The sequence below is a fragment of the Lytechinus pictus genome, chromosome 3 (assembly GCF_037042905.1).
Source record: "Lytechinus pictus isolate F3 Inbred chromosome 3, Lp3.0, whole genome shotgun sequence".
Taxonomy (NCBI): domain Eukaryota; kingdom Metazoa; phylum Echinodermata; class Echinoidea; order Temnopleuroida; family Toxopneustidae; genus Lytechinus; species Lytechinus pictus.
Window position 1 is genome coordinate 16,452,970 of NC_087247.1, and position 24,357 is coordinate 16,477,326.

At 35.6% G+C, this 24,357-nt stretch overlaps 1 protein-coding gene across 1 annotated transcript in view; it reads left to right on the forward strand.

Moving 5' to 3' along the window:
- Positions 1-24,135, forward strand: part of LOC129255841 (mothers against decapentaplegic homolog 3-like) — a 56,291-nt gene extending 32,156 nt beyond the window's left edge. Inside the window, exons 3-8 of the mRNA XM_064097954.1 lie at positions 8,318-8,482; positions 14,733-14,810; positions 15,928-15,960; positions 16,888-17,100; positions 19,424-19,561; positions 21,556-24,135. Of these exons, the coding sequence (XP_063954024.1) occupies positions 8,318-8,482; positions 14,733-14,810; positions 15,928-15,960; positions 16,888-17,100; positions 19,424-19,561; positions 21,556-21,824 (896 nt within the window). The 3' untranslated portion in view covers positions 21,825-24,135. The remainder of the gene's footprint in view (positions 1-8,317; positions 8,483-14,732; positions 14,811-15,927; positions 15,961-16,887; positions 17,101-19,423; positions 19,562-21,555) is intronic.
- The last annotated feature ends 222 nt before the right edge of the window (positions 24,136-24,357 follow it).

A 24,357-nucleotide genomic window follows, 5' to 3' on the forward strand; every position in this document is an offset into this window, starting at 1 on the left:
ACAAGTGAGAGTACTGTGTAATTCAATCCTGTTTAATCTCAAAGGGCCTGGGAACGATTTTTAAAGAACAAAGACTACTATTGTCATCAAGCAAAAAAAAAATTTATGTAAATAGTTCAGGATGTTAGAACGATACACTATATTTCTTTCTCAAGTTTTAGGAAAATCGTTTTAAGTCTGAACAGACCAACAGTATCTATCCTTATTTAAAAATAAACTGATGAAATTTCCACTGCACCAAATGTACATCGGCCTATTTTTGGTGCTAAAAACAAGTGAAGAAAATGCATGTAGGCCTACTTGGTTTGTTTGAAATATATTCTGTCATCACCTTGTTCATTCAGCAAATCATGATACAAGTGATCCTTGTGAGAAGGAAGCTGTCATCATTGCATATAATTACTTCATTACCGCTAGCATTTCATCAACCCTGGAACAAGTGCCCTTCCTCTCTATACTAACCAATCATTTACAAAAAGAAAATAAAAAGATCAGTAATTATTGCTGAGATATTGTATCCTCACTAAAAATACATCTGCTATGCAAGAGTTCTTGAGAAAGGAAGATCTGCAGAAGAAAAACATCCTCTAGCTTTAATTAGATTGGCAAGTACAGTGTATGGATACTGCTTTTCATAATGAAGGGGAGAAGGATATCAGTAATTATTGGAGTTGACATGAGCTTGAATTCATAGTTGGCACAGTAACCTCCACCTTTGACATGTGTGATTTGATTTAGTTGAGAATCTAAAGTCCTGTATGACCCATTCTCATCTTCTTAAACCAGTTTAGTGGAAAGCAGTTAATTTAAACGTGTGATGAAAACCACCTTGCGATGTGGTTTTTCAAGACCGTTTTGCCTTGTTATACTGGTCTAAGCGTAGGTGAGGACACAACCATTCTTCGGGAAGTGATCTTTGCACATCAGGAGAATCACATTGCATCAAAATCTCATATTTCATTTTTAGGTCAAAGTTAAGGGTTTTGCCAGATCCTGTCACATATGTGTGTGTCCATGAGGATGATGGGGTCAAAGGTCATTTAGGCAAGGCTCCACATTAACTTTTTTTGGTGGTGGCCTGTTCGGGCCACCAAAACCTTCAATTAATTTTTTTTGGTGGCCCGATATTAAAGTTTGGTGGCCCGAAAAATATAAAGAAAAACATTAATTAAAAATGAATAAAACAAACTTTTGAAATATTAATTCTGCAGCCACTACCACTAAGTTACTTTCACTTTGTACATCTTGTATGTAAATCTTGTTTGCTGTTATTTTACTTTGCTAATTGATTTGTGGTAATATATAAATCGTTCTATCATTGTAAATATGAAATGATTGAAAGAGAATAAAAGAATTGTATTGTTCCCAGGTTGTGTGGACTATTTTTAAATCTCTGTATAGACACACACTCATAATGGTAAAGTAAATAAATAGTGCATAGCAAACTCAGATAGATGTACAAAACAACGATTTTTCCTTTCTTCCTTTTTTAATCCTAAAACCGAGATTGTGCAGGTCCCAAATCCAGTTTATTTTCTCTTTTCCAGCATATTATAGCAGGAGAAAATCACAGAAAAATATGCTGCAAAATTAGAACAATGCATAAAAGGGGGAAACAAACAAAAATAATTTTTAGAATAGTATATTAAAAAAAGAAAACAAAAATAATAAAATAAATAAGTGAAATAAAACAAAAGAAAGAAAATAAAGAAAGAAAAAACAAAGAACAGAAAAAAAAGAAAAAAAAAGGAAAGAAAAAATTAAGAGAAAAAAAGAAAATGAAAGAAAAATTAATAAAACAAAATTAATAAAAATGGGGTAAATTATTATTATTTTTCAGTAGAAACATATTCTTTAATCAGGCATATTCAATGGGAAGGGGTATAATTGGTTTAACCAATATAAAAAAAAAGGAAAAAAAAAACGGCAAAAGTTATATCTGGAAAAAACAGTGTGAGAAAAGTCCTTCCCCATATTTGCCAAAATGCTAGAAAAATTCACATTTCGTATCAATGAAATGCCTTCCAAAAGTATTTACTTCGCCAAGAGTGGTTTAAGAAGTCATTTATAAACAAGAAAGGAAGAAACTGTCTGTTTATTTTTGGCTAGAAAAGACACAGCTTCGAAAGAAACCAAGTATCAACATACATACAAATGCACACGTGGGACTGTGATGTACTTACCTATGTGTTTTATGTGCATTAATGTATTTGGAAATCTGTCTTTTTGAGTCAAAAGAGAGGTCATAATTCCTCTTTTTAATGCTTGCAAATAATCAGATTACACCAGATTTTAGTAATATGGACTGTGGAAGGGCATTTCATTGGTGTAAAATGTGACTTTGAAGTAGATTTTCAAAGTTCTGTGGAAGATTTCTTAGCGACATTTCGTATCGCAGCTCCCTGAATCTGAATAGCCTGCTAGCTGCATTGGTTTCATGCATGCAAAGCTAATGCCAAACGGCCGGCGCGGCCAGCTGGATATTCTCCACTGCTTTGTCATGTTCCTTTCCTTCATGACTATGCAATCTTTGTGTGTGTGTATTTGTGTGTAGATTAACAAAAAGGGCGCATTACGAATTGGCTTGCAATTTGAACTGTAGAAAGTTGATAAATGCATGCAAAATCGGGAGAAAAATTGGGCTGCTTTGAAAATTATTGGTTGCCCCATTCGGGCCACCAAAACTTAACATTTTTTCAATAATGGTTGCCCGAGGTGAATTTCTGGTGGCCCCGGGCCACCGCTAATGTCAAGCCTTGATTTAGGGGTCAAAAGTTCAAACATGTCAATCCTTTTTTTTTAAGTTTTTGTTTAACTTGCTCTCATTTCTTTATTTCTGCATCAATTATGAGCACACTTGGTTCAAATGATCCTTGGGTAATATCACATGTGTGTTCACGAGGATGATTATTTCAAAGGTCATCGCGGGGTCAAAAGATTTATTGCATATTTAATTGATTGCAAAATCAGGCGAGACTAGTGGTTCACGAACCACCTTATATCAGCATTGAGTATATTCCTTCATATTATTATTTTTTGTCAACCCAAGTTACGGGATTTGCATTACATGTATTAATGGGAGAGCATGTAAATATTCATTCAAATCCTTTCACTGTGTGCAACAAAGCTTATATTGAAAGCATTCGAAAATAATGGGAAAAAATAATGAAAACGTTTAGAGGAGTCTGCTCATTACCAAGTCTTGATTATATTTCTCATTTTCTGCAATTTTGGCGCAAGTATTTTTTTTTTAACCCCCAACAAAAATTTTCTGTGTTCGCTCAAGCATGAATAAATCTTATTTTTTAAACTTGTATTTGAAAGATAAGACTTCAGAGCATCTATGAACAACAAAATATAGACATCATAATTTGAAATCAAATTTTGATTAACTTTTCAAAACTGTCCCGTTTTTATTGATACGCACTGTAGTACGGGGTTAAGGAAATTCTAGCATGTGTAAAAAAGGGTATAGGGGGGCTAAAGGGGGGGGGGGGTCTTAGCCCCACCAATTTCCCAGGGTTAAGCTTAGCCAACTTTGTTTTCACACTACGTTTTAGCAAATGGGTTAGTGGGCTATGTACATGGCGTGATCCACTGTTGGACTGTATGTAAACGCGGCATAGAAAATGGAAGTCCTTTATCTGAGCACATGGTCTCCATCGTTGACTGACAGTGACCAAAGGAAAAAAACAAAAGAAGAGAAGAAGAAATTAAAGATAAATCAAGAGGTAATTATAAACAACAAAATACATTAGACAAGGAAAAACATAAAAAAATTGATTAAGAAGAAATGAAACAAAGAAATACATTATAAATTATAGAAAAGAAAACGGAAGGAGAAAACAAAGAAATACATAAGATTTCGTAGAAAACAAAGAATTAAAACAGAATACAAAATAATTGATAGAACAAAGAAAGAAGAAAAATCAGAACAAAGAAATACATAATTAATAGCTCAAAAGATAAAAGAAATTGTAAACATAAAAATAAACAAAACTGGCTGTAGAAAAATATTAAAAATTAAAAACAAAGAAATATATAAGATTTGAAAGAAAATAGAATGAAAGATGAATTAAAACACATAGAAATACATAAAAAATGAAAAAAGTAAATGGAAGGAGAGAACAAAATATGATACATGAGAACTGATAGATGAAAGAATTAAAACAAGAGAATACATTAGAATTGATAGAAGGAAATATGATGAAAGAAAAACATTAAGAAATATCTAAGAATTAATAGAAAAAGTTGCAAGTAAATCAAAACATAGAAATACATAAGAATTGGTAGAAGAAAATATGAAAGAAAAAATAAAACAAAGAAATACAAAAAAGAACTGATAGAAAGAAATATGATAGAACACTCATCTCCATGAAATACATAATTGATTGAAGAAAAGAGAAGAGAAAAATTGAAAAATAGAAATACATAAGATTTGATAGAAAAGAGAGTGAAAGAAGATAAACATAGTATAGAAATATGTAAGAAATCATAATGAAGAAAATGGGACGAGAGAACAAAATATACGTAAGAAGTAATAAAAGATGAAAGTATTAAAACAATAAGATACATAAAAATTTATAGGAAAAAAAAGAAGATTAAAATAAAAGCAGAAAAATACATGGGAGTTGTTGGAAAAGATGAAAAAAAAAGAAATGTTTCAGAATTGATTGAGTGCGCGTCTTCCCCTCACTGGAATAGGTACAATCACAACGCATCTCCCGATTAATGTAAACGGCCCTCGCATCATGTGTACCTTGTGTTTTGATAAGGAATTTCATGCCGTGTTCATTCCAGATGTTTGTCTAGTGTGACACTATAGAGAGACAGATCTAAACAGGGTATGATACTGTAAACTATCATTGCCCCTTCCAGAAAATGTCAAAACAGATTATGTTGCAACTTCAGTGAGTCAAGTGTTTTTCTAATGTGATTGCAGATTATAACAGGTTGACACAGCCATTTGTCCATGTCTTAATTGACCGAAATGTTTGCCTTGCCTTGGTTTCTTGATTGGAAGGCAAGACTGGATGCCACAGCCATGGGAAACCAACAAAATAGTTAGTGGTGCCAGATAAATGCAAAGCGGAAACATTGACCTCGGGTTGAGTATAGAAACAGTTCGGGAAATATTCATAAATTGATAGCTGTTGAGGAAGCAGAGGATAATTTTGCCACCCTTTGCTAATACACCTGCTCATGCTTAGCTGGATAACAGGAAATTTCATTTTTGTTTCTGTATACAATTATGGTCTCTAAATATAGCATCAGTACCTCGAGCCATCTTTATGGATTGGACGCTAGCTGTCATTGGACTGTATCTAAAAAAAAACCTGATCCCTCACATTATGCTCCATATGTAAAACACAATAAACTGAAAATCTCTGTATAATTACACATTTACCCCAGTGCGGGGGGGGGGGGGGGGTGCACTCCCTCTGTTAGGTGGATACCAGGCGTGACCATGGGGTTTCGAAAAGCACGCTAAACAAGTATTTTCCATATTCTGAAAATGCATCCCTTAACAAGTATTTGTATGTGAAACCCTACCCTTAATAAGTATTCGAAACCAAATGGTACCCTTGCCTTGACAAGTAATCCCTGAATTGACCCCCTAAACAAGTACAGCAATATTTCAATTGTTATGTCACGGACACGATGAAGGACATCAACTTTACCTTTACTTACATTGGGTTAAGTCAAGGCTCCACATTAACATTTTTTGTTTGTGGCCTGTTTGGGCCACCAAACCATCATATATTATTTTTGGTGGCCTGAAAAAATTAAGAAAAACATTAAAATGGAGCGTTGTGGCCCAGTGGATTAGTCTTCAGACTTTGAAACAGAGGGTCGTGGGTTCGAATCCCAGCCATGGCGTAATTTCCTTTAGCAAGAAACTGATCCACAGTGTGCTGCACTCAACCCAGGTGAGGTAAATGGGTACCGGTAGGAAGTAATTCCTCAAAAAGCCGTGTGCGCTATGAACGCCTAGCTTAGCCGGGTAATATAGGAGCGCCTCGAGCACCTAACAAGGTGGATATGTGCGCAATATAAATACCCTATATTATTATTATTAAAATGGATAAAACAAACTTCAAAAATATTAATTCTGCAGCCACGACCACTGAGTTTCACTTTGTACATTGTACATAGACCTTGTTGCTTTTATTATATTGAGCAAATTGATTTATGTTGTATGTAGTGAATATATAAATTGTACTATCATTGTAAAGATGAAATTATTGACAGAGAAAAATAAATGAATTGCATTGTTCCCAGGTTGTGTGGACTTTTTTCTTTCATCTTCATACAGACACACAGTACACACATAATTGTGAATTAAACAAATTATTCTCATAACAAGCTCAGATACAAAACAATTCTTTTTTTTTTTTCCTTCCTTGAATCCTGAAACCGAGAGTATGCAGGCCCCAGATCGCTACTTTCAATCAAAGACCAACGAGGTAAACATTTCCCATGTTGCCCTCCCCGGGCTTTGCCCATAGGAATCCTGTACAAAATAGAGGGCGATATGGGCCATGTCTGCTAGTGCGCTTGCTCAGTAGGAGCCGATTTCGATCACTAATATCAGTATTTCAGAAATCTGGCTGGAACCAGTTTATGAAGCAAGTTCAACCAACATTGTAGATAATGCGCGGCGCGGCCAGTGCATACACAAACGTGACCCAAGCGCAAGATTTCTACGCGTTGAGTGTATGTGCGCGCCATGCATGATGCATGACTGCAAGGTAACAATTATGTCACAATTGCTTATTACTTGCCTATTATTTCTATTAGGTCGTGAATAACCTGAAATCAAAAGTAGTGATAAGCAAACAGGCTTATAAATTGTTCCAAATAGAAGCTTGAATTACACATTGTACAGCCTTAGGTAATAATAGTAATATTGACTTGGCTCTTCTTTCGGGAAACACCAAATATGTCACCCTTAAAAGAACCATATTGCCCTCGTCCAAAGACTCGTGCTAATATGATTCTGTTGCAGGCAACATGTTCCTCTCAAGGCCAGTCAATATTATATAAATGTTGATTTGAAAATGAGGAAAAATTATATATGTTCATTGAGAGTAACACCTTTAGGTTATTCCTGTACAATCAGGAATTATTGTATCCCCCGAACAGAGTTCGGAGGATACTATGGATTTGGCCTCATCGCGCCGCGTCTTCCGCAGAGATTTCCTTGTGAGCACTCTATCAGCTGCATTTCTTCTCCGATCATCTTCAAATTTGGCATGAAGGTTGAGTATGGTATAGCGAAGAAGCCTATCAATTTTGGTGTGGACGGAGACATCGTTGCCATGGTAACAAGAGTTTTTGTGGAATAGCAGAGATGTCCTTGTGAGCGCTCTTCTAGCTGCATTTATTCTCCGATCATCTTCAAGTGTGGCATGAAGGTCCATTATGGTTAAGCAAAGCCATCTATTGATATTGGTGTGGGCGGAGACATCTTTGCCATGGTAACAAGTTTTTGTGGAAATAGCAGAGATGTCCTTGTGAGCACTCTACCAGCTGCATTTCTTCTCCGATCATCTTCAAATGTGGCATGAAGGTCCATTAAGCAAAGCCGCCTATTGTGGGCGGAGACATCGTTGCCATGGTAACATTGAGTTTTTGTGGAAATAGCAGAGATTTCTTTGTGAGTGCTCTACTGGCTGCATTTCTTCTCCAATTATCTTCAAATTTGTCATGAAGGTCCATTATGGTAAAGCAAAGCCGCCTAATGATTTTGGAGTGGGTGGAGACATGGTTGCCATGGTAGCCATATTTTTGTGGAAAATTTGGTAAAACCTGTAACTTCTGCTTTTTTTCCAGTTTGTCAGAACAGTTGGCACACAGAAGCAATATTAGAAAGTGAAGCGAAGATGCCTATCATTTTTGGTGGGGGGTCTTAGTTTTAGGTTTACAAAATATATCCAGATTACTCTGTAATTGTATTCCCCAACAGGTGATACTGGACAATACTTTAGGTTCTGCAGAGTCACGAAGCTACGTCATATTATTGTCATCAAGTTTGGTACCCACGGGCAAAATGTGGGCAGAGTCGTTGTCGCCATGATAATTGTATTTATTTGTCAAATTTCTGTGTGAGCTCTATATATCGCAATGACGGATGACGCGATGGGTTTGGGGGATACATGTGCTGGGCCGCACGACCCGTCGAGCATCTCTAGTTTTTATATGAAATGGAATTATTCTAACATAAATTGCGTGAGGGTTAAATAATGTTATTTTTGTTATGCGGGACAAACTATTATGTCTTGAAAATGTTGTCTAACCATGTTCTTTGTTACAGTGCTTCCTCCTGTGCTGGTACCCAGACAAACAGATCTATCTCTAGATGTCTCCAGAAGACTACCGCCTCTTGATGAACTCTCTAACAACACAGTACCTGACAATGCAACATTTCTGGTTGGTATGGACACACAGAGTTCAAGTCATACACACTCACTTCCTTCAGGTTAGTAAACTAATTCATTGATCATACAATATTCACAGTAGGCCAAAGTCATTACAATTATTTTGAAAAAAAAACATTCAAGCTATATAATATGTACATCAGCTGACAAGCGATCAAATTCACAATTCACAATTTAATTCTAAACAACCTCAGGAGCTCATTTCTATGACACTATAGTTTGTATACAGTAGGCCTGAGAAGAATCTCAATTTTACCATTCGATTATTTTCTGAAAAAACAATTGAATCATTTGATTGTTCGTTTGGAAGATCGTCTTCTAAGCCAATAGTTGACCTAATTACGAAGACCTCCCAAAAAGGGTTTCAATAACATCTAGGGTGGAGTATTATATGTTCCTTAGAAATGAAAGTAAGCCCCTTCTTTGATTTCTATTTCAAAAGAAGCTATATGAAATGAGATTAAAACTTTCACTGTATTGTCCCAAATGAAAAATCTTTCCTAAATCAATGCTTGTATTATGCATCCCTCCAAGTGCAACACCCTGCATATGAATGAATCAGCCCACAGTCTTAGGTCCAATTTAGTTCTATAAACAACTCATTCATGAAGCATTCTTTGACACAGACACGCATGTGGTACCTTTTACTTATTGAAAAATTTCATCCATTGCCCACACCATGCCCCAACCCCCACCTGTGGCACTGCCCACGATGTTAAAAATATTTTTTATTTGAAGTGCCTCTCAAAATAACAATTTTTGTCTCGCCTGCATAGCAGAGCGAGACTATAGGCGCCACTTTTCCGACGGCGGCGTCAACATCAAATCTTAACCTAAGGTTAAGTTTTTGAAATGACATCATAACTTAAAAAGTATATGGACCTAGTTCATGAAACTTGGACATAAAGTTAATCAAGTATTTCTGAACATCCTGCCTGAGTTTTGAGTCACATGATCAAGATCAAAAGTCATTTAGGGTCAATGTACTTTGGCCAAATTGGGGATATTTGTTGAATTACCATCATAACTTTAAAAGTTAATGGATCTGATTCATGAAACTTGGACATAAGAGTAATCAAGTATCACTGAACATCCTGTGCGAGTTTCAGGTCACATTACCAAGGTCAAAGGTCATTTAAGGTCAATGAACTTTGGCCATGTTGAGGGTATTTGTTGAATTACCATTATAACTCTGAAAGTGTATTGGTCTAGTTCAATAAACTTGGATATACATGTAGTAATCAAGTATCACTGAACATCCTGTGCGAGTTTCAGGTCACATGACAGAGGTCAAAGGTAAATGAACTTTGGCCATGTTGGGGGTATTTGTTGAATTACCATCATAACTTCCAAAGTTTATAGATATAGTTTATAAAATATGGATATAGGGGTAATCAAGTATCACTGACAAGTCTTAGGTCACATGATCAAGGTCAAATGTCATTTATTGTCAATGAACATAGTATTCTATCATATGAATTGTGTTTTTTGTGAATAATTATTTTATAGTAGTTTTCAAAGTCAGCACTGCTGCTATATTGAAAACGCGTGATACAGGTTAGACTGCCAGAGGCGCTCCACTTGTTTTTACTGAAGTCATGACCTTCTCTGATAATGGTCACGCACGTTCTTGAAAACAACGTGAAAACAACTGTGTCAAACTCCCTATATACCAAAAATGAACGAATTCTGAGACGGTGCAGTTAACTCAATGGGTGAATTGACATGGAATGACCCTCTTATGACACATAACTCTGCAACCGTTAGTCTTTTTTCAATAAAACTTGGATGGAAGACTTACTTAGAGGACCTGCATGTTATGCTGCAGTAGGAGGTCACATTGAAAGGTCAAAGGTCACCTTAGGTCAACATTGAAGTTTACAGGCAAGACTCTTATTACACATAACTCTCCATAAATCAATTTCAAATCAAACTTGGGTTGTAGCTGTACTTTGGAGACCTGCATGTAATTGTGTTCGGAAGTCACATGGTAAGGTCATTTTGAGGTCAACATCAAAGTTTACATGCAAGACTCTTACAACAAATGTTATTCCATCCCAGTTATTTCACAGTGAACTTTTGATACAATTCTGTTGCGTGCCCTTGCAAATTGCAATATTTCTGGTCATTTTCACAAGTGAGCGAGACAAAACATCGCTTATGCCTTGTTTCAGACAGGTACCTTTGTATTGTTAAAATTGTTGGATTCTTCATTGTATGTGTATCATTTATAGTGTTAACAAATCCTCTTCTTTGCCTATTAAAGTTCTTCTGTAACGAGATAGATGAATGATAATCCCTGTCTGGCGTAAGAAAGCCTAAAGCTTAACTATGACATTTTCAACTTGGCCTGTGTTCATCTCTTGCTCACTATATCCTCATGAATTATAAAGACACATGCAAGTAATTGAAGTCTTAAAATAAAAGAAACTACTTTGAAGTAGATGCTTTTGGCAATGGAATATATATGAGTTGTTAACATACTAGGGATAGTATCAACAACTGCTCCAATTGGTAAGTCATTCTTTTAACCCTATCAAGACTAGGGAGGAGGATGAGGCTGTTTTGCCCCCGCCCCCCTCAACATTTTTGGCAATAAGTCTGTAACACAGAGATCCTGAGCACTGTAACGTTTCATGACTCTTCCTTCAAGTCTCACACAACTCTTAAGACTAATACCCCTTTCATAAACCCAATTATGCGGCTAATAGCAGCATAATTTGGTCGTAAAATCGGAGGAGGACCAGAGTTATCCGCATTATTTTGATGCTGCAATTATCTGCATAATAGCAGCATCGGGACAAGATTTTGAGTTTATGAACGTATTTCCAAATAATGCGGATAATTGCCATGGTGCGGTCACAAGGTCACCCTTTTCCAACACAACCGCATCGGAGGGGGCGTGTCCAGTTGTCATGACGATTATCCGCCTTTTTCAGGACGGGCGCTCGTAAAAATAATGCGGATAATTTTCGGAGTTTGTGAACGCAATTTTTATTGAATTATCCGCATTACTATTAGGCGGCTAATTGGAGGATAGGTTTATGAAAGGGGTATATATTTGCGATGCCGGGGTTTGTTGTTCCAAGTTATGCACTATTTTGTAATTTCATGCCAGATCCAAAAATTACCCCAAAAATGTGTTTCATATACAAATCCAATGCAAATTCTGGATGTAGCCAAAATTCATATGCATTGTTACTTTTACTTTTGCTGATAAAAAGCAATTGATTTCATGCTTTTGACTGAAATAGTGTCACAGAGAATTTCTATTTACGGTAAAGAAATAAAGACCAAAGAAGCAACAACAACAAAAAAGAAAAAAGTACACAAGAAAATGAGAAAAATTTTGGTATAATTTTATTAATATACATTTGATAAGAAGGAGGTATATTTAAAGGTACCGTATACAAATTTTATATTATATACAGTGAAATCCAGATTTCATGCATGAACATGATTAATTTTTCAAAAATAAATTTGATTAATTTTGGAGATTACGTCCTGGGTAATGTGCATGCTAAATTTCGTTATAATCACTTGGTCAATGACTGAGATCTGGGGGGGGGGGGGCTATGCAATTTCAAATAGCCCAGGCTATATAGGGTTAAGCCCAAGAGTCAGCCTTGATTGTATGTCGTGTTGTACGCAGATGATGCAGCTCTCATATATAGTGATACACATAGTCAGGATATTGATTCCGTCATGAATGAAGATCTACACAATGTGAGTCGTTGGTTAATGCACAATCATTTGGTACTCAATTTAACAAAAACCCAATACATGGTTTTTGGAACCCAACAAAGACTCAAGAATTGTGATCTAAACCTTGTCATTGAACAACATAGAATTGAAAGAGTGACGAATTTTAAATATCTCGGAGTACATTTTGATGAACAACTCACGTGGCGAACTCATGTCAATGAAACCAGTAAAAAAAGTTGCGTCTAGACGGTTTGCACTTTTTGCTAGATTACGGAAGTACATGACAGTTCAAGTGCTAAACTATTGGCAAATTCATTAGTTTTACCGCATCTCGAATACTGTTGCAACGCCTGGACCAACTGTAACCAAAACTTAAAGGACACTTTGATAAAACAGCACAAACGAAGGGCTCGACTGGTCTTGCAGGTAGACTTTAATACACCTACTGCAGAAGTGTTTGCAAGATTAAATTGGGTACCACTTGAAGAATGATGGCGATTTCAAATGTGCAAAACTATGTTTAATTCTATGCAGGGCGAAGCCCCAGGTTACCTCTCGTATTTGTTCCCGAGATTTAGTTCTGTCCATTCCCATCATACTAGAAATGCATTGAACCGTGGAATCATGGTTCCACAGGCACGCACCAAAGCTGGTAAAAGAGCTTTCTCCCATCATGGAGTGCCTGTGGAATCAACTTCCTAATGAAGTTTAAAAAATCCATGTCAAAATCTTCTTTTACATCGTCATATTGGAGGCATAGATACACCCAGTTTAATATGCAGTGCGTATCAAAAAAAAGTTTACACTTAGAAAAAATTGTGTAAAATTATACATTCGTAATATCCTGAAGATTTTCCACATTTTGACATTGGTAAAGATCCATTTAAGCAAATGACGATATAACTGTCGAAAAATATTTCCGCTTGAGTGAGCACAGCTTACTTTTGAAAAGTTGGTGAAAAATGATTTGCGCAGAACTTTGAAATAGTTATGCGAATAAAAGTAGACCTTAATCATGAGGAACACATTGAATATAGCTAGTAAAATTTATTTGAAGATATCTTTTACCTTTTTAACTTGTTTCCTTGCCCAGAACACTTCGAAGAGTGCATTGTGCCCCACCCCACTCCCCCACAAACCGAGGCCATCGTGACGAGAGGCCATCGTGACGACATTTGCTTTACAATGAGCTGTGATTTACATGAAATGGCTTAGGCTTGATTTTCATTAAGTTAATCATTGTCAAGCTTGGGAAAAGTGTGGAGAAACAAGTATTACATGAAATATGAAATGTAAACCCACTTTAAATGATAAAAAGTTAGTGAAAAAATGCTAGAGATGTCTGATATAAACTTTTGTTAAGATTCAGTTATGTCCTCAGATCCAGCTGGCAAAAAAAAGGGTAAAGGTTGTGCTTACTAAGTGTTGAAATTTCAATTTGGGTGGCAAAATTGTTAAAAAATGCTTGAATGTATCCGTTTTATTTTAATTGACTAAAAGTGCAAGGGAAATGTATGAGAAATGTTTCGGAGGGTAAGCTTGATTTCGCCCTTTCCCCTTGACTCAGAGTGAAAATGAGCATTTCTGCGCAAACAGATTTCTGTGAGCTTTACAAAAATGGACAGTGCTCACTCAAGTGTAACATTCTGTTTACTTTTATTGGATAGATGAGACCCAAACCCAAGAATATATGTGAAAAAAATTATCCACATGTTGCATATTTTTCAATGCCCAGGGCTTTTCAAAGTGTAAACTTTTTTTTGATACGCACTGTATAAGCAAGAATTGTATTTTTGGACTAGTGTACATGACAATCTTTCTCCTTTTTCTTACCTTGTTTCACTACAAACTACCAGAACTGCTTCCTGACGGCTGTGGTCGGGGACCTTCTGGGTTTGGGATTCATTAGGTGTTTGTTTTGTTTTTTTCTTTCTTTCTTGAATCCTTTTGGGTTTTGATTTGAAAGTAGGTCCAGAGTTCGGTTGGTCCCTGACCGCGGTCGATCTGGTATGTTAAACCTGGATCCATGCAGTTAAGAACTGAAAGATATTATAATATTGCATTCTAGTGTAAATGGTGATGTGCCTTCTCGCTCTAGCTCTCTGCCGTGTTCTTTTTACCTCAACTCATCCTTACCTTCTATCTATCTTTCCCCTATCGCTTTCTACTTGTAGCTCTGGTTTAAATTATTCTTCTCAATTTAATACACAATTTTCTGTTATTAGATTTATACTTGAAATTTCCATCTGTTTATGTTCAGGATTTGTATTTTCCATTTGTATTGTATGTATGCTTGTATTTTGTTTTGTTTTATGTTATACAGGGCCCCCAAGTACAACAGTATTTGACTACTGATTGGGTTACCCAGTATAAATAATACCAAATGAATATTAAAATAAATAAAAATAAATATGTAATGTTAGAGGAAGGCCCCCCCCCCAATAGAATCATGAATTATGTCTCTGTTGTGGTCAATTGACTTTGAAGTGACTCTACCCATTAATGTGTTGTTACCTTGAAGTGACAATGTATGTAAGTCTGTATAATTTTGTTTTGATGAATGAAATGTTTCTTTGCATTGTTTAGAAACCCCACCTCCAGGCTATATGAGTGATGATGGCGAGACTAGTGAACAGAATATGGATACATCATCAACAAACAGCAGTGAGTTTATTCCTTCATTTTGAAATCTGTAACACTGCTTTTTTTTTAGGTGTTAAGTTTGACTAAAGGCGACCGCACACCTTACGATTGGTCTGCGACCCGATTTCAGAATAAAATGTAGTAGAATTTGATGCTAATATTGAGACTTGGAATATCTTACTGTGTAATGTTCTAAATCATCGTACGAATACCTGTGTTCAAATCTGTGACTATGCTATCATCCTTCTTAGAATACATGTAAAAGCGAATTTAATATCTAGTCGTAATAATAACATCATAGCAGTAGTACAATTGGCTACGATTTGAAACTAATTTGGCTTTTACTCCAAAATAAGGGCTTGTAATCTTTCAAAATGGTTATATTAGTATTTTTTTAAATTAAATTTAACCTCAAATAAAATATGTTCCATTCACATTTTCAGAAAATGAGCAAAATGCGATTGTTCCAAAATAGGATCGTGAACAGTCGTAAGGTGTGCGGTGGCCTTAAAATCATGCCAATAGGTGAATGTGCAGTAGTGTTTTCTCTGAGCATAATCTGATAAATGTAGTGATGCGTTTATCACACAGTGGAAAAAAATACATGAGGGCGATAGGTAATTCTGCCCTCATGATTGCCCAAGTCACCCCTAAAATCACCCCCAAGATCTACCACAAACAGTTTTAAAAAAAATTATTTTGCTACATACAGTAGATTAATGAGAAGTGCTCTTATAGCATAATTGCTTGTTGCTCAAAAAACAGTTAGCATTGAATGAAACGGCATCAAAATAAAGCAATTGCACCAATATGGAAAAAATAACCTGTAAAAAAAATAAGAATTTTCTACCCTGATATCACATGCAACTGAAATTAGAGTATGACTTACATGTATGTTCTCCTCTTTAAAAGTTCGCCTCCAGCCAATGAAATTTTTAAAAGGAAAATTCCATAATCTTAACTTGAAAGAGTGTTTTTTTTAATCCAAACTGAAGTAGTGACATTGCCAAGAAATTAAATCTTTGATAGTTACCATCATAATTATCATTAAGGTTTCAAATATTCACCTTTAAATCTTTCATTGTCTAAGAAAAATCTGATTTAATGAGTGATTTGTCTTTTTTTTGTGTCTCAACAGACAACACTGCTCCACAGTCCACCGAATCCCTTGGTAAGTCAATTGTTTTAATCGCATTTACCCTGACTTGAAAATCAATTCTCAGGACAAATAAAGATATTCAACCTTTTGATTTTCTGACCCCCATTTGTCTCCATTTTTATTGTCTCACCTGCATAGCAGAACGAGACTAGGCGCCAACATCAAATCTTAACCTCAGATTAAGTTTTTTAAATGTCATCATAACTTAAAAAGTATATGGACCTAATTCATAAAACTTGGACATAAGGGTAATCAAGTATTACTGAACATCCTGCAGAAGTTTTAGGTCACATGACCAAGGTCATTTAGGATAAATGAACTTTGGCCATGTTGGGTGTATTTGTTGATTTCCATCAAAACTTTGAAAGTTTATAGATCCGGTTCATGTTGGGGGAATCAAAACAAAATCTTAACCAAGATTAAGTTTTTTCAATGACAACTTGTTTTTCAGACATTTCGCTCATGTATCACAATTACAGACTTTTTAATATTTATTGTGTGTGCAATTTCCTTATTTCTATGGCTAATTTGCATATTTTGGTGGCCATATTGGATATTGCCAAATTTGCAGGAAATGCTCAAGGTTACGCAATTGGCTTCATTCAGATTTGAAATCAGCACCCCCTTGAATTGACAAGAAACCATTAAAAAACATTGTATGTATGAAAAAGAAAAAACATATTGGTCCCTCTTCTATGGGGCGTAGCCTGGACTAAATCCCAAAATATTTGGTAGAATGAGAAAAATATTACATCCATTTAACACTTTATCCAATGAACGTGGAGATGTTGGTTTATTCTTCCTTTAAATTGAAAACAAGATTTTGGACGTACAAAACCCAATCTTATTTTCCAAAGATGTAAAACGATGAGATAACAACCATTTTTCTACAATTGTAACTTGTGCTGTCATGAAACTGTATTTTTGTTTTATTGACAGATTTGCAGCCAGTGTCGTACTGCGAGCCTCCGTTCTGGTGTTCTATTGCCTATTACGAGATGAATCAGCGAGTTGGTGAGACGTTTCATGCATCACAACCATCACTAACCATCGATGGATTCACCGACCCATCAAGCTCAGAAAGATTCTGTCTTGGTCTTCTCTCTAATGTCAACAGAGATCCACAAGTTGAGCAAACACGCAGACACATTGGTAAGAATCTTATCTACACTAGATCATCCTACACGACTGGAACATGCAAAACATGCCTTACTTATATTTTTCTCTCGAAGTCAAACAAGTACAAGGTATTTAAAGATCACAACAGGAACATTACCCACACGCAAGCATACGCACACTCACACAGACAAACGCACACATTCACACTCCAAACATGTCACCCCCGGTGCAACTAACAACTGGTCTTAAATTTATCAAGTAGGTATTTATGACATAATTTATTAAACCAAGACAGGGTACTGCTACTTCTTATATCAGCAGGACACATATTCCATTCTTGTTCTGAAAGATTTCAACGTAGCATTAATTCTAGCAAAGGGTTGGTGAATAAGATGTCTCTGACGTGTGTTATAATTATGAATCTTAGAATTAACCACAAAAGTTTCTTGTAAAAAAGAACAATGCAGGGATTGGTATTTAAACATGAAAATAACACAATTCAACAAGACCATTTCATTAAATGGTAACATATTCAACTTCAAAAAAAGTGGGGAACTTGGAGCCAGATAATTTGAATTTGTAACATATCTTATTACTTTCTTTTGAAGAACTTGTAGTTTACGTACATGAGTCCTATATGTATGCCCCCAAGCAATATTGCAATACATTAAATGTGGCACAATTAGAGCATTAAATAAAGAAACCAATGTTCGTTGAGGTAAGAAATATCTTACTTTTGATATCACACCAACATTACTAGATACTTCAGAACATACATTATTAAGGTGATAATTCCATGACAAATATTCATCAACTGTGACACCAAGAAATTGCACATTTGAGCTGAATTCAATTTGTCGACCACCAACTATTATTGGATCTATATTATCAATGACCCTCTTCCCCTTTGTTCTAAAAATAAAACATATTTTGTTTTACTTGTATTCATTAACAGCTTAGTACAACAAAACCAGGCAAAAACATGACAAATTTTAGTATTTACCTCCTAAATAAGACTTTGCAAGTTTTTATGAGAAAGTAATAAACAGGTGTCATCAGCATATAAAGAATATGCAAGCATTTTGGAAGAATTAACAACATCATTAGTATAAATTAAGAAAAGCAACTTACCAAGAACCAATCCTTGCGGTACTCCAAATTTAATATTTCTATATTCTGAGCTGACACCGTTGATAACCACAAATTGTGACCGGTTTTCTAGATAGCTTTTAAACCAATTTAAAGCCATCCCACAAATGCCATAATATTCAAGTTTAATTAAGAGTATACTGTGATCAATGGTGTCAAAGGCTTTACTTAAATCAAGGAATGCACCAAGACAAAATTTTCCATCATTCATAGCGTTAATCCACACTTTGCCGCTCTCGACTCGGGTGCTAAATGGGTACCCGGTAGGATGCGAAAGATATTGTATGTTTGAATTTGCCATAATGAGGCTGCGATGAATGCAAGGAATGCTCCCCAGGGAGTGGAAATTGTGCACTTTTTGTGCGGGATTGAAGTGAATCCAATGACGGGGGTAATAATATGCTGTAACGCGCTTTGAGCCGTTCTGGGAAAAGTGCTATATAAAAATTGGCTATTATTATTATTACGAGGTTATGAAAATATGCAGTATCATGCAAGTGCATGTCACACCAAAATTGTTCAAAAAACGTGATATGTTCTAAGTCAAAACAAAATGTATTTCCAGCTGAAATTGATAAATGAGTGACTATTTTGCTTTTATTGACAAGATTCATTTAATTTGATGCTATTTTATGACCAAAATAATGTCACTGACAAATTTTTTTGAAACAAGTAATAAATAAATACATAAGAAATTTGAAAGAGTAATGGAAAAAATAAGTAAGAAACTTTGCTTTCTGCCCATCCCCCCCCCCCCCCCGCATCGACAAGAATCCAAATAACCCTGGAGAGTTAGGGTTAAACATTTTGTTTTCAAGCTTTGAATTGAATTGATAACTTGGTAATCTTCAGAGATGTTTCATAAATCTGTACCCAAGAGACTTAAGGCACCTTTACAAGAAGGATTTTGGTCTTGTGTTTGAGTTGGAATCCCATATTCTTCAGACAAAATGATGGGAGATCCAAAGGCTGTAAAATACTGCATACAACTAAGATGGACATGAGTTTTGTTGGGCTATCTTACAAATAATTTTAATATGGCAAACACATGAGATAGACAGTCTGTTTGATCCCACAAGTAAATTAGGCTGGCTTTACTAGTCTTTAAAGAAATTTGTATACATATGAAATCACTGCAAACTATTCAACATATTCAATAATATTGTGTGCATCCATTTGATGATTGGTAATGATTTTCTATCTCCAGGAAAAGGCGTGCGGTTGTACTACATAGGTGGAGAGGTGTTTGCAGAGTGTTTGAGTGATAGCAGTATCTTTGTTCAAAGTCCTAACTGTAATCAGAGATATGGATGGCATCCTGCTACAGTGTGTAAGATTCCACCAGGTGAGAACTCTTTTTTTCATTCAGGGGCCTGTTTTATTTAACCCTTTTTTAACTGGGCTATTCCAGACCAGGTTATACGTGGGGGTGGGTGGGGGGGGGGGGTCAGCCCACCTCCCCAATTGCGCAACCGCCGTGGAGAGCATGCTGTAAACTACAAGACTCGTAAAATTTTCACAAAATATTTTAAGTTAATATGCTAATAAGTGTATGAAATTTGCCCTAATTTTGTATTTTCATATGTTTTGGCTTATATATAACTAGTTGAATGTAATTTGTGGTGATATCTATATAATTTTTACATTTCTTACAAATATATAAAAAAGAAATTGCCAAACCTCAATTAATTCCCTTTGTATTTTATTGTTTTGTGAATACTTCAGTATTTTCTTTGTTTTTGTCTCGCCTGCAAAGCTGGTCGGCGAGACTATAGGCACCGCTTTTCTGACGGTGGTGGCGTCAACATCAAATTTTACTGAAGGTTAAATTTTTGAAGTGACACCATAACTTAGAAAGTATATGGACGTAGTTCATGAAACTTTGACATAAGGTATTAACCTTTATTACTGAATATCCTGCCTGAGTTTCAGGTCACATGACCAAGGTCAAAGGTCATTTAGGGTCTATGAACTAAGACCATGTTGGGGAATCAACATCAAAATCTTAACCTAAGGTTAAGTTTTTTGAAATCTCATAACTTTCATAAAAGCTTTGGCTAAGTTGGGGGTATTTTTTGAATTACCGATACAACTTTTAAAGTTTATGGATCTAGTTCTTGATACTTGGAGTAATCAAGTATCACTGAACATCTTGTGTGAGTTTTTAGGTCACATGACCAAGGTCAAAAGTTATTTAAGGTCATTGAACTTTGGCCATGTTGGGGGTGATTGTTGAATTGCCATCATTACTTTGAAAGTTTATGGATATAGTTTATGAAATATAGACAAAGGGGTAATCTAGTATCACAAGTCTTAGGTCACATGATCAAGGTCAAATATCATTTAGGGTCAATGAACATAGTATTATATCGTTATATGAATGTTTTGGGGTTTTTTAATACTTATTTTATAGTAGTTATCAAAGTCAGAACTGCTGCTTTATTGAAATGCGTAATGCAGGCGAGACTGCCAGAGGCGCTCCATTTGTTTTAGTTTACTAAATTTAACCTTTTCCAATTAACTTTGTTTGGGACCCTTTTGGGTCATAAGCAGCATAAAGTAAATCCATTAAAACCAGCAAAAGTAAAAATAATAATAATTTCTGAAGTTTGGTTGAAAACACAATTTGTGTTGGCTACACAAAATCATATTTTTTAACCGCATTTCCTGGCGTCACAAATTTAGTCTCAAAAGATGCACAAGACTTTGGAAAATAAAAAGTCAATGAGCAGCACAGTAAAAAAAATTATGCACGGTGGTGTAGGAACAGTCATCTTAGGGTTAAAACTCTGGTTCATATAAAAAGAGAAGAGACTGTGTAGACCATATTCTTTGTGAAAAGAATCTCTTTTACAAAGAATCATCTCTCACAATAAAACCTATCAACATTAGACATTGGTACATGCTATTATTGAAAGTATTTGGTTAAACTTCCTGGGTATTATTATGTTCATTGAGGATTCTTTTTTGTTGTCTCACCCACCAGAGGTGAAGGCGAGACTTAGGGATCCAAATGTCGTCAGTCCGTCACAAAATGATCACCAAGCATTTTTGTCTGCCTCTAAAGTACATGTATGATAACATATGCCCTTTTGTGCTTATTCCTGTTGGTATTTTCAGCTTTACCTTACAAAATGCATGGCTCCCTTTAACAATGTCTAGCTTTCTTTGCTGATTTATGATATGATTATAGTTGCTTGTGATTTTCACGACATTATGTAGTTATTATTGCTCTCTGCAACCTTGAAATCAATTATTTAGAAGGCCACCCATACTTCAATATAATATTGAATTCTATCAGACCAGTACTGATATTCAACGTTTTGTGTCGTTTTTCAGGATGCAACTTGAAGATCTTCAACAATCAGGAGTTTGCAGCCCAGCTCTCTCAGAATGTAAACCGAGGATTTGAGGCAGTGTATGAGTTAACAAGGATGTGCACCATCCGTATGAGCTTTGTTAAAGGATGGGGAGCAGAGTATCGCCGTCAGACAGTCACTTCAACACCATGTTGGATTGAGCTTCATCTGAATGGACCTCTGCAATGGTTGGATAGAGTTCTTACTCAGATGGTTCCCCCTGATAAAGTCTGCTCTAGTATGTCTTAATCTCTCTCTTCTACCATTCTAGGTGCTATCTTGGATATAAACAGCTCTTTGTGAAAGACTCAGAAACATTGGAATGAAGGAATCCAACAAGAAATGGAGGTGGAATAAGAGATATAAAACTTTGAAAGACTAACAGATTGTCGTTCGGTTTTAGACAACACCAGAAAGACACAAGAGTTTAAACCAGAGAAATGAAAGTCATCTTCTCAATATTACTTTTTCCTTGTTCTTATGCTTTTTGATTTTCTTGTTTATACTATACCACCTGTATACCAAGGAGAGAGTGTGGACTTGTATTGAAGTATGCCTGGATATATGATAGAATTCAAGAATATACTTGGTAGAGTGAACCTGCTTTGTTATGTACCTTGATCATTGTATGATATTGCACTGAGGAGAGCCTTCCAGTTAGATATTCAATATCATAATGGAATTCTAATGGAACAACTACAACGCTTTGCAATTCGTGAAAGGAACGTTTTCTTTTTTTAATTCAAAAGATCTTGCTGTGTTCTGATGTTATGCGAGACAATCATTATCAGACATGCACTTTAGAAACGTGTTTAATGTACGATTTTACCAGGTTCCTTGCAGTTTTTGTATGCACCCACAATTTCTGTGAAGAAAATATCAAAGATATGCTCTCTCATATTGGGTATATTTCATTGTAAATGGCACCCTCGCAAGTAGATTTTATCCTGTTGAAATCGAGAAGTCAGGAGGCAGTGATGCAAGTGATCTCAGCATTGGAAAACAAACAAATAGGTAACTAGCAGCTTTAAACTTGTGATTCTGTAATTAACCAAGAAATATGAGCTGAATTAACAAAAAGAGAAAAGGTTGTTGGGATAATGGCTTGTTTTGGTTAGTGGCTTTGTTGACTCCACAGAATCATTCATACTTGATGCACAAGTGGAAAATTGGCCTGTTAAAGCCTGTTTTAATTGATGATGGCATGGTGTACTTTGATTTAACCAAAATCAAATATATGTCATTCAATTAAAGTATTTAATAGTAACCATTTTTCATGAATCCTTTTCTGGCTTGCTGTGGTAATACTGTTTACTGGGAATCTACTGCATTCTCAGGAGTATTTTCATGCAGCCAACTGTCAGTCATATTAACTGTTACAAGCTACGAAAATTTTTGCTTCTGATTTGCTATTTCTCAATGGTAATCACAAATCTGACAGGCATCGGAAGAGAAAAAGGGCATACATATGACGGATGGTCATGCAAACTACTGTAAAATATGTACATAGACTAATTTGTTCTCTCTTTTTTATTGTGATGGATGTACAAGCAAGCTCATTTGTAACTGATGTGAATAAGTAGTCGTCTGTAGCAGTTCATTACAGATGACTTGATTCATTGAAGCTGTATTATGGAGTTCTTGCCAATTTACAACTCTGTTTACATACATGGTTATTTGTTATTAGCTAGTAGTTACGCAACTGTTCAGGGAAGAAATAGAATAGACATATAGACCCAAATGCAACATTAAAGGGGTACTCCAGGCTGAAAATGATATGATTTGAACAGATCTAGTAAAATCTTACCAAAAATAAACACATAAAATTACATAAATTGTACAAGTCATGACAATTTAAAGTTTTGCATTATCTCGGCAAAACCGTTCTTTCCATGTCTTGATGAATATGCAATGAGCAAGCTGATGATGTCATATTCCCACGCTTTTCTTTAGAATATATTATATATGAAATTATATTCATTCAAATTTTGTCCTCCAGGAATAAAAAAAAATGGATTGACTACTATGATTGCTGCAGCTCATTTTGTTACAAGGGAGACGAGCATATCATTCTTATATATAAAAATATGAAATTATGATTTCATGTAATATGATAAGAACACGTATAGTGGGGACATGACATGAGCCCACCCATGGCATATGATGCCGTGCATAGCTTTATACAAAATATTGCCAAACTTAGAAATTCAATGACTTTGTTGTTGTCAGATTTTGATGGAACTTTAAGCATTTTTCTTGGTGAATTTTGCTCTATTTATCAGATGTATTTATTTTCAGGCAGGAGTACTCTGAGTATGATATTTTAAATAGTCCTTAGTAACTGATAGGAAGAGGTAAGTTTATGTGCAAATATCATAATGCAGTGCTAATGTGATTATGATGATCTAAGAACATGTTAAGGCTCTCTGTATCAATTGTTGTACCCATACCAATTCTGATTTTTAAAAAAAAGAAGGAAAAGGGTCAACAGTGGCATGGGACAAGTGATGAGGTTGATTTTGTGTCAAAAGTGGTCCATGCGCTGGCATGCAGGAGACTTACATGTATACCACCTAGACATTGGTATAAACTGGGGGAGAGGGGGTACTCATGAAATAAGGCATACAGGGATGTGCCGCTGGAATGGGTTGCTTTTTTTTTGAAGAAATCCCTAAATTTGGGGTATGTTTTTATGCTGGAAAATCCCTAAACATGCCCCCAATTTTGAGATACTGGCCTTAAACATGGGTCCATATTCTCCAATTTTTGGTGATAACCTTTT